This window comes from Oncorhynchus clarkii, chromosome 28 (assembly GCF_045791955.1).
Source record: "Oncorhynchus clarkii lewisi isolate Uvic-CL-2024 chromosome 28, UVic_Ocla_1.0, whole genome shotgun sequence".
Taxonomy (NCBI): domain Eukaryota; kingdom Metazoa; phylum Chordata; class Actinopteri; order Salmoniformes; family Salmonidae; genus Oncorhynchus; species Oncorhynchus clarkii.
In genome coordinates this window covers 22,270,654-22,285,666 of record NC_092174.1, presented here as the reverse complement: position 1 = coordinate 22,285,666, position 15,013 = coordinate 22,270,654, and the positions used below count along the sequence as shown (strand labels likewise).

The window sequence follows — 15,013 nt, the reverse complement described above, 5'->3', positions numbered from 1 at the left end:
AAGTATCAATCAAAATATCTTATAAACGGACAACTACCGATATCACAGTGCGCAACATACAAAATTCGAGGTTCGCAAGGCAAAAAGTTTAGACGTAACCATAGTGGTCACATGACTTTCTAAAGATGGCCGCGCCCTGTAGCCGAGGGGTGTGACATAATTTTAGTTGTACAACATTCTGGATGATAGTTAAGAAGCAGGCAGCATTGTGCCACTGACATCTAGGACACGTAAACATAATTTATACACTTTCTCAACCATTGTATCATCTGTCCCATCATGGAAAATGACGATCTAATACTGTACGTATATTCTGTATACCTAGCTACTCTAAAGCAAGCAATCGTTAGCCGACTAGCTAGCTTACCATTTAGCTTGTATAGAATAATATACATTTTATTGGAAGCGTTACAAAACACTGAACCATTAGCTATCTATCTATTACGTCGACATTCAAGTGCATGCAGTGTTGTTTGTGTTCTTCTCATGCTTGATTGTAGCTAGCTAGTTCTTTTTTTAATTGTGTGCTAAGAAGCTAGCTAGTTAGCTACCACCATTAACAGCTAACTGATCCAGGCAACTTTGCCTCAGTCACTAAAGGAACACGATGAAGACTTGCAGCATGTCACATTTAAGTATTGTCCGGGGTTAGGCTTGGTACATAAAGCATTTTTGACAGTGTTACTGTGAAGTTGCATGAGAAAGAGAGAACCTGCATAATTTCATTCAACCGTTTCACAATGTGCAGCTGATAACAGAGAGGGGGGACTTATCTTTTTAGATCACATGCTCCTACAGCACTCTATAGTGGGTGGCCAACACGATAGCTAGGATAAGGGGAGGAGTAGGCCTTGCCTCTGATAAGAATATGACCTCATTGTTAAAGTGGTGAAGAATATTACTAACTAAATGTGTCTGTACCTACCTATCTACCTGTTTGAGTGAATGGGTGGGTTGGGAGGGGGAAAACTTAATGTTCTGTTTACATTGCTTTAACAATGTCTCATTCCATCTTTGACATGATATTTTGTTTTTTTAGCCCCAAAGACTTCCCTAAGTTGAAGAATGATGCATTCCTCCGTGCATGCCATGGCCAGGAGACCAATCATGTGCCTGTGTGGTGTATGAGACAGGCTGGACGCTACCTGCCAGGTGGGCCTCACGACACCCTCATATTCGCTTCACTGACATAAGAGACTAACATTAACAAGCACTAGCCCTAAATCAAATATGAGTAGGTTGTTATTGTTTGAGTGGACCCATCCATCCTTTAATGAGTTGCTGGTATTGACATGTCTGTTTGTAGAGTTCCGTGAGTTCAGAGCTGGGAAGGACTTCTTTGAAACTTGTCGGTCACCTGCAGCCTGCTGCGAACTCACTCTCCAGGTAGCTAAGCAGTACAGGTATAAAACGATCTACAAAACATCTTAGCCTTGATTGATAACGTTCACCTATTATTTTTGGGGGTCTTCTCACAGCCATTGAGACGTTTCCCATTTGATGCTGCCATCATCTTCTCAGATATCCTGGTTATCCCACAGGTAAGAGTAGTCCTTGTCTGACAAAGATTTTTATTTGCCATTACTTTACTCACTTCAATTACAAGTGTTCTTCCTCCTTTTCCTCCTCAGTAAGAAGGTCATCTCTTTGTGTAGTATGTGGAGAGGAGGAAGCACATAACTCAGATACAGTATGAGGAATGGAACTGCCCAATGAATGTCTGGGTGTGTGTGTGTTCCTGCTACCAGGCCATGGGTATGGATGTCCAGATGGTGGCAGGAAAGGGCCCTACGTTCCCAGAGCCCCTAAAGGAGCCAGAGGACCTGCTGCTCCTGCAGCCCAAGGTGGACGTCAACAAGGAGCTGGGCTATGTCTTCAAGGCCATCACATTGACACGCCACAAACTGGATGGCAAGGTCCCTCTGATCGGCTTCACTGGTGCCCCGGTGAGATCACACACACACACACACACACACACACACACACACACACACACACAGAGAGAGAGAGAGAACACTTTTCAATAAATAATCTATTGGTTGCTTCAATCGTCAGAAGACATTTTTTTGTTGTATTTTGGTGTTCTTAGACTAGTGGCTTCGGTAAAGTGGCCCATATCATCATCTGTTTTCCCTTGTAGTGGACCCTAATGGCCTATATGATTGAGGGGGGAGGCTCAACAACCCACTCCAAGGCTAAGCGCTGGCTGTACCGCCACCCTGAGGCCAGCCACAAGCTGCTAAAGATGCTGACAGATGTCATCGTAGTGTACCTGCTGGGACAAGTGGCTGCTGGGGCACAGGTAAGCTAGGCATCATGGGAGATTGAGTTCCAGCTGTATCTTACTACAGTTTATCCTCAGGTGCACTGCTAGCTCAGAGTTCTTGCACATGGAAAAATTATCAGGTGAATAGAGGGTAGATCATTTTATTTACAGCACTTAATTGGACAAGGAGAATATGTTACACTTGCCAGACCATTAATTATTTGATAGCTCAATATCTAGGAACTGATAGAATGTTGATTTTATTCATGCAGGTCTCTTATAGGGCCCCTGGCATAGGCACATTATACAAAAGACATACACTGAGTGTACCAAACATTATGAACACCGTCCTATTGCGTTGAGCCCCCCAGCCTCAGTTCGTTAGGGCATGGACTGTACAAGGTGTTGAAAGCGTTCCACAGGGATGCTGGCCCATGTTGACTCCAATGCTTCCAACAGTTGTGTCAAGTTGGCTGGATGTCCTTTGGGTGGTGGACCATTCTTGATACACACAGGAAGCTGTTGAGTGTGAAAAACCCAGCAGCGTGGCACTTTTTAACACACTCAAACCGGTGTGCCTGGCACCTACTACCATACCCCGTTCAAAGGCAGTCACATATTTTGTCATTGCCATTCACCCTCGGAATGGCACACAATCCATGTCTGTCGTCTCAAGGCTTAAAAATCCTTCTTTGACCCGTCTCCTCCTCTTCATCTACACTGACGGAAGTGGATATAACAGGTGACATCAATAAAAGGGATCATAGCTTTCACCTGGATTCACCTGGTCAGTCTGTCATGGAAAGAGTAGGTGTTCCTAATGTTTTGTACACTCAGTGTAGTGCTATGTAGATCCATCCCTGTGTTTCCCCAGGCCTTGCAGGTGTTTGAGTCCCATGCTGGCTGTCTGGGCCCAGTGGAGTTCCAGGAGTTCTCCCTGCCCTACCTCCGAGACATCGCCCGTAAGGTCAAGGACCAGCTGAAGGAGTCAGGCCAGGATGTCCCCATGGTGAGCCCACACAGACTGTCATTCACACATCAACACAGACCTCCATTTTGTGGATTTTATGTCACTAGATTTTCAAGACAAGCTTTTGTTTATCATCTCCTACGTTGTCCTTATAAAAGGCTTGCCGTTATTGCGGTGAGATATGTTGGCCAGTGTGATGTGATATTTCACCAGTAGATGGCACTATATAGTCAGATTTTTCTCTACAGGCGACATCTTAAATAGCCAGAAATACATTAGAGGTTTTTTTTATGCCTTGAATCATTATATAGCATGTCGTAGGTCTCAGAATCAGCAGTGTAGTGGCGGGTAAATGCAAGTTAACACAGTTAACCCACTTTTTTGCCGAAAAACGCAATGAAACAGTTACTTCAGGTCGGCGTGAAAAGAAAATATTTTTTTTTACCTGTACAACACTGCTCATAATTAAATATTTCACAATTGTTTTGTAATTTTAGTTTTTCACGGGTGTGTCTTTTAAGTTCCCTGGACCATTCTGTAACCCCCCCGTGTCCTGTATGTTCTGTTCCAGATTGTGTTTGCCAAGGACGGCCACTATGGTCTGGAGGACCTCTCTCAGTCCCACTATGAGGTTGTTGGTTTGGATTGGACCATCGATCCACGCTCAGCACGGTAATGGACATGAACCCTTTTCACAGAAAGCAATTGATGATTATGAATCATTCCCAGAGAGTTAGCTTCCTAGACAGTCAATGGCCGAGCCAACGTTTGCAAAATACGTTTTGTGTCATATGTTTAAATTGTATTGGATTCACAAGTTTATCCTGTCAACAATAAAAACGGGGATGCCTGGCTTTGTCCACTGAACACCTTGTAAATGAACTCTTCCTAACGAGCCTATTGTCTCTGATTTCAGAGAGCGGACGGGAGGAAAGGTTAGTCTCCAGGGGAACATGGACCCCTGTGCACTCTATGCCCCCAAGGTAAGCACTGGGTTTTTTCTGGATCCAAATGGGGCTTAGGTGGTGGGCGTGGCCAATGGTGCAGTCTCCAACTGAACATTTAAGGGCCCTCCTCTTTGCCGCAGACAAACTTTTTGCTTTTTTAAAGCTAATTTCCTACAATTGTACACTTTTTGCCATGGGGCGAAGAGAACATTTGACAGTTTTAAAGCTATATGAGTGACTCAAAATCAATGGGGGCCCCATGACAAAAATAGTCCTGAATGCATCATTTTTTTTGAATGCTTGATTCTCCCTGACTGTCTAGTTTTTTGTTTTGGAGATGGTTAGTTCTCAAAGATGATCTTATTTAAAAATATATAAGTCCATTATCCTTTCTACATACTTCATATCTGGGTTTTAGTCGTTTAAGTTTACACTGAAAACGTTTGACCATTCCGAAAATGATTTTATTATATTATTTAAAAAATACATCTAGAATATTGACAATTGAAAACACATGGTAGAGAGAGATGTTTGAGTACAAAGGTACTGTACAGTACAAGCACATGACCCAGCAACCATTGTGTTCTTGAGCCAGGCACTTGCTAACCCCGCTGCTCTTACTTATACGGCACACTTTCAAAAGTGATGCTCATTTGTCTCTGTTTCTACAGGAGCGTATATCAGAGATAGTGAAGAAGATGCTGGAAGGCTTTGGGACCAGAGGGTACATAGCCAACCTGGGCCACGGGCTGTACCCTGACATGGACCCAGAGAATGTGGGTGCCTTTGTAGAAGCTGTCCACACTCACTCTCGCCACCTCAATCTCAAGTAACACCCACGTCACCAGGCAACATTGACCACAGTCATCATACTAGCAGAGAGCAGCGCCCAAAGAACTAAGCAACATTGCATTGGTTTATAGAGACAATGTATCATGTATTCACAGAAATCCAATCAACCAACAGGTCTTATCAAGTATGTTATCCCAGGACAAATCCAGACTTACGCTATTCCACAAACAATCAGCCGTTTCCAGCTACAATAGTCATTTACAACATTAACAATGTCTACACTGGATTTCTGATCAATTTGCTGTTATTTTAATGGACAAAAAATGTGCTTTTCTTTCAAAAACGAGGACATTTAAGTGACCCCAAACTTTTGAACGGTAGTGTGTGATTTTTCTTTAATAAATAATATTTTGGTTATATTCTATAGATAATCCTTGGACAAAAGAAAAACATTAAAGTAGTGCACGACCTTGTAATATTTCCTATGTGTACCTCTGCTCCGTTTTTTCATCAGGTAGTTCATCTTACAACAACATGAAGGGTTTAATGTGATTATCTTGAAAGGTTGTGTGTTGGTCTCATGGCCAACACTGTTGTTTGACTGTGACAAATGTACTAAAGCATAAGCACTAGTGTTTATTTCGCTCTTTGTTTTTATTCAGTCAAAAGCCTTCATCCAGGACTGTTGGTTCAGCTTGTTGTGCTCCATAGAGTTGGACCTCTGCAGTTCACCAAAGCTCTCAAGGGAAGCTCCCAATTTGAGATGAATTCGCAATCCTATGTCCACACATCTACCACTATACCACTGGTGCTTGAGATTATCAGGGGAAACTCTTAAATGACAAATGAGATGTACAGTCGTGGCCAAAAGTTTTGAGAATGACACAAATATACATTTTCAGTCTGCTGCCTCAGTTTGTATGATGGCAATTTGCATATACTCCAGTATGTTATGAAGAATGATCAGATGAATTGCAAGTCCCTCTTTGCCATGCAAATGAACTGAATCCTAAAAAAAAAAAATCCACTGCATTTCAGCCCTGCCACAAAAATACCAGCTGACATCATGTCAGTGATTTTCTCGTTAACACAGGTGTGAGTGTTGATGAGGACAAGGCTGGAGATCACTCTGTCATGCTGATTGAGTTTGAATAACAGACTGGAAGCTTCAAAAGGAGGGTGGTGCTTGGAATCATTGTTCTTCCTCTGTCAACCATGGTTACCTGCAAGGAAACGTGCCGTCATCATTGCTTTGCACAAAAAGGGCTTCACAGGCAAGGATATTGCTGCCAGTAAGATTGCACCTAAATCAACCATTTATCGGATCATCAAGGACTTCAAGGAGAGCGGTTCAATTGTTGTGAAGGCTTCAGGGCACCCAAGAAAGTCCCGCAAGCGCCAGGACCGCCTCCTAAAGTTGATTCAGCTGCGGGATCGGAGCACCACCAGTACAGAGCTTGCTCAGGAATGGCAGCAGGCAGGTGTGAGTGCATCTGCATGCACAGTGAGGCGAAGACTTTTGGAGGATGGCCTGGTGTCAAGAAGGGCAGCAAAGAAGCCACATCTCTCCAGGAAAAACATCAGGGACAGACTGATATTCTGCAAAAGGTACAGGGATTGGACTGCTGAGGACTGGGGTAAAGTAATTTTCTATGAATCCCCTTTCCGATTGTTTGGGGCATCCGGAAAAAAGCTTGTCCGGAGAAGACGAGGTGAGTGCTACCATCAGTCCTGTGTCATGCCAACAGTAAAGCATCTTGAGACCATTCATGTGTGGGGTTGCTTCTCAGCCAAGGGAGTGGGCTCACTCACAATTTTGCCTAAGAACACAGCCATGAATAAAGAATGGTACCAACACATCCTCCGAGAGCAACTTCTCCCAACCATCCAGGAACAGTTTGGTGACGAACAATGCCGTTTCCAGCATAATGGAGCACCTTGCCATAAGGAAAAAGTGATAACCGAGTGGCTTGGGGAACAATACATCGATATTTTGAGTCCATGGCCAGGAAACTCCCCAGACCTTAATCCCATTGATAACTTGTGGTCAATCCTCAAGAGGCGGGTGGACAAACAAAAACCCACAAATTCTGACAAACTCCAAGCATTGATTATGCAAGAATGGGCTACCATCAGTCAGGATGTGGCCCAGAAGTTAATTGACATTATGCCAGGGCAGATTGCAGAGGTCTTGAAAAAGAAGGGTCAACACGGCAAATATTGACTCTTTGCATTAACTTCATGTAATTGTCCAAATCTTTTGAAATGCTTGTAATTATACTTCACTTTTCCATAGTAACATCTGACAAAAATATCTGAAGACACTGAGGCAGCAGACTTTGTGAAAATGTATATTTGTGTCATTCTCAAAACTTTTGGCCACGACTGTAGTGAGGGGCTGGGAGTCGGGGATGTAGTGAGGGGCTGGGAGTCGGGGATGTAGTGAGGGGCTGGGAGTCGGGGATGTAGTGAGGGGCTGGGAGTCGGGGATGTAGTGAGGGGCTGGGAGTCGGGGATGTAGTGAGGAGCTGGGAGTCGGGGATGTAGTGAGGAGCTGGGAGTCGGGGATGTAGTGAGGAGCTGGGAGTCGGGGATGTAGTGAGGGGCTGGGAGTCGGGATGTAGTGAGGGGCTGGGAGTCGGGGATGTAGTGAGGAGCTGGGAGTCGGGGATGTAGTGAGGAGCTGGGAGTCGGGGATGTAGTGAGGGGCTGGGAGTCGGGGATGTAGTGAGGGGCTGGGAGTCGGGGATGTAGTGAGGGGCTGGGAGTCGGGGATGTAGTGAGGAGCTGGGAGTCGGGGATGTAGTGAGGGGCTGGGAGTCGGGATGTAGTGAGGGGCTGGGAGTCGGGGATGTAGTGAGGGGCTGGGAGTCGGGGATGTAGTGAGGGGCTGGGAGTCGGGGATGTAGTGAGGGGCTGGGAGTCGGGGATGTAGTGAGGGGCTGGGAGTCGGGGATGTAGTGAGGGGCTGGGAGTCGGGGATGTAGTGAGGGGCTGAGAGTCGGGGATGTAGTGAGGGGCTGAGAGTCGGGGATGTAGTGAGGGGCTGAGAGTCGGGGATGTAGTGAGGGGCTGAGAGTCGGGGATGTAGTGAGGGGCTGGGAGTCGGGGATGTAGTGAGGGGCTGAGAGTCGGGGATGTAGTGAGGGGCTGAGAGTCGGGGATGTAGTGAGGAGCTGGGAGTCGGGATGTAGTGAGGAGCTGGGAGTCGGGGATGTAGTGAGGGGCTGGGAGTCGGGGATGTAGTGAGGGGCTGGGAGTCGGGGATGTAGTGAGGGGCTGGGAGTCGGGGATGGGTACGGTTGGCACACTGTACATGATTTTTTTTCAAACCATTTCCAGAACAAATCTATCCAGGCTTCATTTGTTTCCATTTTGAACATGCATATAAAAAATGGCTTAATTTTATTACTTATTTTGGTTTAAAAGGAAATGATTATCATTACAGACTGACATTTACAACGAGGAATAAAGACAGTTAATCCCAATGGGTGTTTTTCTCTGACAGGAAGCTAAGCACTAGAGATAAGTAGAGTGGTACAAATCCAGTTGTTTTTGTTGTTGGAATTGTGGGCATAGGATTCCACAAAAATGCATCACGTTTTGGTTAGTTGTCCTCCTTGATTTGCTCTGTGAAACATTGATAGAGGAAGTAGCTCTGCCTAGGAGTCTCCTGATTGGCTTGATGTCTGACCCTCAAGCCGCGGCGGTGGCACACTCCTTTTCAGCTGGACCCAAACGGCAAGTTGTTGTGACAATGCAGGATTAACCCGACATTGTGTTGTGAGGTGCTGTTCTCTGTCAGCCAAAAAAATCAACATAAAAAACAATTAATTTGCTGATCAGTGCTATCATTTTACACTTCGCTGTTTAAGGACCAAGTAGAGCAAGGCTATGTTTTCTTGTTTCTCCCCATGTGCATGCGTTACGTCATGGGCTTTTCAGGCATTATTTTTTAAATGCAACAATGAATCTGGTGCTTAAAAAGGCCTCCTTACAAAGAGGACCAAGGGGATGGATTGTGGGGGTCTCAGGCACAATCTCTCAGCAAATCAGCAGGCCTGAAAATCCAATCTGCTCCTGGAGACAGCAGGCTGTACATCATTTGTCAGGGACTGGCACCATCAGTGCTTTATCGTATGGGCTGCCGTAGACTGTGATTGATTTGAAATATTAACATAGGGCAATGGAGAAGCCCACATCAGACTTCTCAGTGAGGAGTCGCTGGCTGGCTCCAATGTTTCATACTGTAGCCGCTATGGAAAAAGTGAAGACAATATTTGGTGGGAATGTGATATTGGCACTGTCATTACGCAGCCTTTGTCTGGATTCCATCTTGTGACCTGTGCTTTAGAAAGCCACTGACATGTCATTGTGTTAAGGTCACTGTCCCTTGTAAACCTTAATCTTTGTAATATATTCACACTGTATGAGTTGTGCCATTACACAAAGTGGGTGTTGAAAGAAATATGCTTGTCAGTCCCCAACTTGGTCAGAGAGTAATGTGCTGTTTGTTCCTGTCACCTTATTACTAGTTAACATGGAGCCAAATGATGGTGGAGCTGGATGACACAGATACTAGAGGGAGCCTAACTCCCTGTGGTCCAGCCTTGACTCATCCATCACCATCATCTCTATTGTTCCACAGCTAAGACCACAGTCATTCATCTCCCCAGTCCCCACACCCAAGCATTTCTCAATAAAGGATTCAATCCAATCCAAAGAAAGAATCATTTGGAATAGATAGAACCATAAGGCCACTGCAGTTACTCCTTTTCATTAGCTCTCCCCCAAGCGCCTTCCTCCCTGATCCCTCCTTCACCCCACCCAGCCTCTCACACACCCCAATTACTGAGGGATGTTAGAAAGCCAGAGCGGCAGGACAAAGCTCTCCAAATCAGCTCCCTGAAGAACGAGATGTTTGTTAATGCTGACAGCACAACCTACCATCCAAGAGAGAGAGAGAACTTAAGACTCACCTGCCAGACAGTTTGTAGACAGACACAGTCAGAGTGCTCTCGGAGCATGAGTTTGTGCCAATTTGGAGGTGGACTTGGCCACCGGAGGAATTTCTTCCACCTGTTGGTCCTTGCTGGGGTTCGACTGACCAATTGTCTACTAATAAACATACAGCGCAACCCTAGTGTTCGAACGAAGCACCTGCCTTCAGGACCACATAAGCAATCTGGTGCATCCCAGCATTCGTCTCACATCGATGCCTGTTCTCTCCACTCTTTCCCCCAGCTGACAGCCTCAGCAGCCGACACAGGAACCACACAGCAAGGTGGGGGAGCCAATTACTCGTCTGTCTCTTCCCTACATGTCACTTCAGCTAAATCACCCCCCTCTACAGGAGCACAAACACTCCCCAGTGGAGCAGAGGGGGGGGGCCGGGCCCAGCCGCCATCCATATTTCAGCAGGCAAACTCTGTGCTCCCTGTCCAAAACACAATGACAGAGCCCATCTGTGAAGCACTCCCCCATGGATAGGCCAGTGGAGAAGCCGTGTAGTTTGTACAAGCAGGTCCGAAGAGTATTGGGCTTGTTGACAGCATCACCACCCAGCGAACCAATCACTCTGACATTTGGTTTTCATGGTGTTTACAGTTGTAACAGATTGGCTCGTACAGCAGCAGCAAAAAAAACACCCCTACCTTTAACCCAGGATAAAATTAGAGCTAAACCAACCTGTCAGTCAACAAGCACGTGCAGCACATTCAATATCAGCCAACATATATTCCGGTTTTTGGTCACCACTGAATCCCAAAACCGATTCATAGAATTCACTGTCAGTCCAATCCCATGTGTAGGAGGTAACAGAACAAATTGAGGTGGTGTTATATTAAGAACAGAATGGGAATCGGACAGTTGTGAGCTGTCTGCTGCGATAATTAATAAGCTCATTTAGAGAGGCAATCAATCTGGGCTGGAGACGTGCTGCCTGCCTCTCACACACACTTAGGATTCTTTATGACCTGATTCACAGGTTTAGCTCCATGAATGCCCTAATGAATGAGAATTGCAATGAGATAGTCTTATTAGAGAAATCACAACTGCACCGACAGGAATAGAGTGGCACCTAAAGTGAGAGAAGACAGTTTTTAGAAAGTAGCAGGAGTCAATATACGTGTTTCACACTTTATTCATAGAAAAGCACTGAGATTCCAACACAAATGATATAAAATGGTAGTAGCGTTACATAAATAGTAATAAATTGTTTTATAGACATTAGCTCAAGAGGTTGCACAAACTGTTGATAAACTATACTTCTGTGGCAACAAATACTGGATACCTTTTTTTATTTTTTATAAATCAGTAGCACAAAGAGGCAACAAACACTTTCCCTTAAATAAAAAAAGAATCAAACCGTAGATGAACTAGTGAACAATCTACCAGTGATTATTATTACTTCCTTCTAAATTCTAGTGACAGGTCAAAACACTGGTACAGTTAACACAGACACAGAGTATGGGAGAGAGAAATTAAAAGCCAGAGGAGTTTCCCTCCTACTTTTTTTGCAATGCCGTAGAACCAACTACTTCAGCGACAGAAAATGCTTGTTGTTTGACGTGTGTATATAACAGGCAGGTTGACATTAAACTGCAATCTTGTTTTGTCCACTCGTTGTAACTCACAAATCTCAGATTCAAGTAGTGGTTAATATTTGTGGCAGCTAAGTGAATGACAAAACAGAGGAGGCTGCCGTAGGTTGGTAGGTTGGTTTGGAAAGCAGGTGTTATGTCGTGGTGCATATGGCACTGGTACAGGCAGTGCTGCAGTCTTACTGAATCCTGTGACTAACGTTTGGGAGGAAGTTAACTAAATCTTTTTAAAAGAGAAGGAATAAAGACCAGCGATGGATGGAAGGAAGGAGCAGAATAACTCAACTGCTCCGTAGGGGTTGTAGAGAATGGTTAAGAGCATGGCCATGGTCGTTCAGGTGAAGTGAACTGAATAGGCTTAAAAGCATGAAGAAATACAAGGGAGGACGATAGGGGTTGGCAAAACAGACTCCCCCACTCATATTCTCTGCCAGTTCCTTATTTTGCGTGGGGCATGCAGGGTTTTTATTTTCATTTATTTTGGACCATTGTTCTCCTTAAACTCTCGTTACCATGTCAAGCGCTGACACGGGTACTTTGAGAAGACACTAAAGGCTTAAGTCCAAAGAGAGAAATTGTACATTAAATTGGTCAAAGGCAATGTCCGTCCCAATTTGCAGCATGTGCAGGCTACTTACAAATACAAACATGCCGTGTCTTGCCTCGTCTGTTCTCTTTAGGATAGTGGCGAGCCCCCCTCAGACATTCGTCTGGGTGACTCCAGAGAAGGGGACCAAACCACCAAGTGGTTTCTGCATAGTCAGGTTGCTTTCTTTTCATAATGGTATGCCTGCTTTTCTAATTTCGAAATAACATGCTTTCTCTTAGAAAACACTGCAAAAACTAAACAAAACATACAAAAAAAATTTAAAAAACGACTCAAAATTCAGAGAAATGTACACAGGAGCACCTGAGAAATGTATTTTCATCTAACTGCCCTCACATTCCCAGCCCACAACACATTCAAGTATCCCACAAAAACAAAAACACACAGTTATCATAAATAATTATAACTTTACAATTTTCTTAATTGACACTTTCATATTTACAATATCTTAAATGCTTATGCTACTACTTTTTTTTTGTTGTTTTTGTTTCTTTAAGTGATTCCCTGAGAACTGAGTTGAGCATCTCTTTTCTCTTTTCTGTCGTCGTTTCTTTACTGCACTACGCCAGACAGACGGTGGACTTCTGTGGCCCGAGGTCACCTGGAATGTGGAAGCTGACATGGAACGCTTTTCATAGCCTCAACATTTATCCTCAAATGTTTGTGTCTAATATTCCTATTTTTGCATGTTAAATATAGCTATGCTGTTTGTATTCCTAGTACTCATTCACACACAGATGATTCTAACGATCGATAAATAATTGCTCAAGCAGACAGAATGGTGTCGAGAGTACATGACATTTGTGAAGTGCTTGTATAACAATAATACTATGGCTAATATAAAACTTTCCCCACAGGGTCTGAGAGGTTGATAGTTCTAGTTAGGCTTGTATGTGGAATACTAACCCCAACCGGCTACACCAAGGCATGTTGTCAAAAAGTACACGTTCATACACGTTTTGCTTTGAAAGATACAAGATGTTTTTCAGCAATGGTATTTCCACATGTTATAAACCCAAACTCTGACAACACAAGCCACTCCTCACAGACCCATACCCACAGTGGCAGTATCACTCTCAGGCCAGTCAATCCATCTTTCTGTGATCGAATCCAAATACCAATCTGCCGCAACCTGTCTCTCTCTCTCTCTGTACATCGGTCTCTTTTTGAAAGGTACCTTCACTAGAAATAGGAGATACCAGACAAATGGATCAGGCTACACTCAGGAAAGGTGGTAGAGAATATGTGAGAGATATGTGAGGAGGACTCTGTATGTACCTGATGAGTCTGGCATATTTAGGCTTGGCTCCTGGACCTGACACATCCAAGTTCAGCATTCCACCTCCTCCACACATAATGCCTTGAAACGAGGCCTTTTAACAGGAAAAGTTTAAAGCTGACCCTTGGAATACGATCGAGGTATAACAGTAAGTCAACACTATGTGCGTCAGTGTTTTTGGAATGACAGGTTTTCTTTCCTTCAAAAACCACTCGTATCTCACCACAGCAGACATCATTCCCTGGCTCAAAATACCCTATACATCATTTGGTTTTTCATTATTTGCCACCTCAATGTTTTTTCATCATTATCATAATCTTTTTCAAACGTTTTTGTATTCAGACCCCCCCCTCCCCCTCCCTCTGCAGTCTTTACCTAGCAGAGTAACATTGCGAACAAATATTGGTTGTCGCTCACAAGAAGAAGAAAAACTGACAACCCCCCCCCCCCCGGACAAATATAGTATTTGACACGGAAATGACAAAAGAAATGGAAATGAAAAGTTAAATAAATGATTAATTGGAAATAAAAAGGTGTTCCCCATATTGCCTGTCCTGTTGGGGGAACCCCAGGGGTCAGCCGAAGCGTTCCCGTACCAACATCATGAGTTTCTTCTTGCCCTTGTAGATCTGTTTGAGGTTGTCTATAAACTGGGCAAACTGGATGTGTCCGTCCTGGGCCAGTAGGAAGGTCTCTCTGGCCTTACTGAGGAACTCTATGAATTCTCCGTAGTGTCTGGGGCTGATGTGAGTGAGCCGGGAGTGGGTTGTGTTGATGTAGGCGCTGATAGTGGCGTCCAGCAGCTGCCGGAGCGGAGCCTTGTCCGTGGACATGAGCTTCCCAGAGTTCCGTCGCCCGGGGATACCAGCCAGGCCCGGGGCCGTCATGGTGCAGCGACGCAGGATGTCCGAGAGCACGGTGGCGCAGTGCACGCTCTTCACCACCAGGGGGATGATGGCGGCCAGCTCGTTCTTGCCCAGCGAGTGGGACAGGGCGCAGGCCCAGAGCACGTCGTTGATGGCCGGGTGGGTGTCCTGGTTGTAAGCCAGGTTGAGGTGGGTCATGGCCAGCGAGGCCAGCTTGAAGGCTCGAAGCGGGTAGCCGCGGTGCTCCATGTAGCGGGCGATGGTGAACAGCTGAGAGTACGTCATGCCCGTTGATGCTGCGTCGATGACGATCTGGTAGGCCGTCTCGAAGGCGATGTGGTCCTTCTCGCAGAGCGTGAGGGCCGAGAGGGCGCAGTTCTGGGGGTCCTTCATGGCACACTGCAGGGCCAGCGTCCGGGCGCAGCTAGCCAACTCCTCTCTCTGGGGATAGTCCAGGCTGAGGCGCAGGATGGTGTTGTGGGACATGACGGTGGCTGCGACGATGCTGGTGGCCTCGGTGGGGGTGAACAGGGTGTACCAGCTCTGGAGGATGCTCACCAGCGCTCGCAGACCCACCTCTGTGGCACAGGTGACCAGCCAGCGCACCATCTCCCTGCGTCTCCAGTTCAGAGTAGACAGAGTCATCCTCATTACCTGCAGAGAGAGAGACATGTTGAAACACGT

General features: G+C 45.4%; 2 protein-coding genes across 5 annotated transcripts in view; one reads left to right on the top strand and one right to left on the bottom strand.

Annotated features, from left to right (window-relative positions):
• Positions 1–106: 106 nt before the first annotated feature.
• Positions 107–5,445, top strand: LOC139387353 (uroporphyrinogen decarboxylase). The gene is made up of 10 exons (XM_071133485.1): positions 107–302; positions 1,040–1,152; positions 1,307–1,386; positions 1,479–1,541; positions 1,749–1,946; positions 2,141–2,302; positions 3,141–3,275; positions 3,808–3,908; positions 4,153–4,219; positions 4,855–5,445. Exons 1-10 carry the CDS (start codon positions 280–282, stop codon positions 5,014–5,016), a joined length of 1,104 nt encoding a protein of 367 aa, XP_070989586.1. The 5' UTR covers positions 107–279; the 3' UTR covers positions 5,017–5,445.
• A 5,654-nt stretch (positions 5,446–11,099) lies between these two features.
• Positions 11,100–15,013, bottom strand: part of LOC139386926 (zinc finger, SWIM-type containing 5) — a 69,967-nt gene continuing 66,053 nt past the window's right edge. For 2 of the 4 annotated variants that reach the window (XM_071132815.1, XM_071132817.1), the window contains exon 13: positions 11,100–14,983. In XM_071132815.1, the coding sequence (XP_070988916.1) occupies positions 14,039–14,983 (945 nt within the window). In that variant the 3' untranslated portion in view covers positions 11,100–14,038. The remainder of the gene's footprint in view (positions 14,984–15,013) is intronic. The other 2 variants (XM_071132814.1, XM_071132816.1) reach the window with 1 other exon arrangement.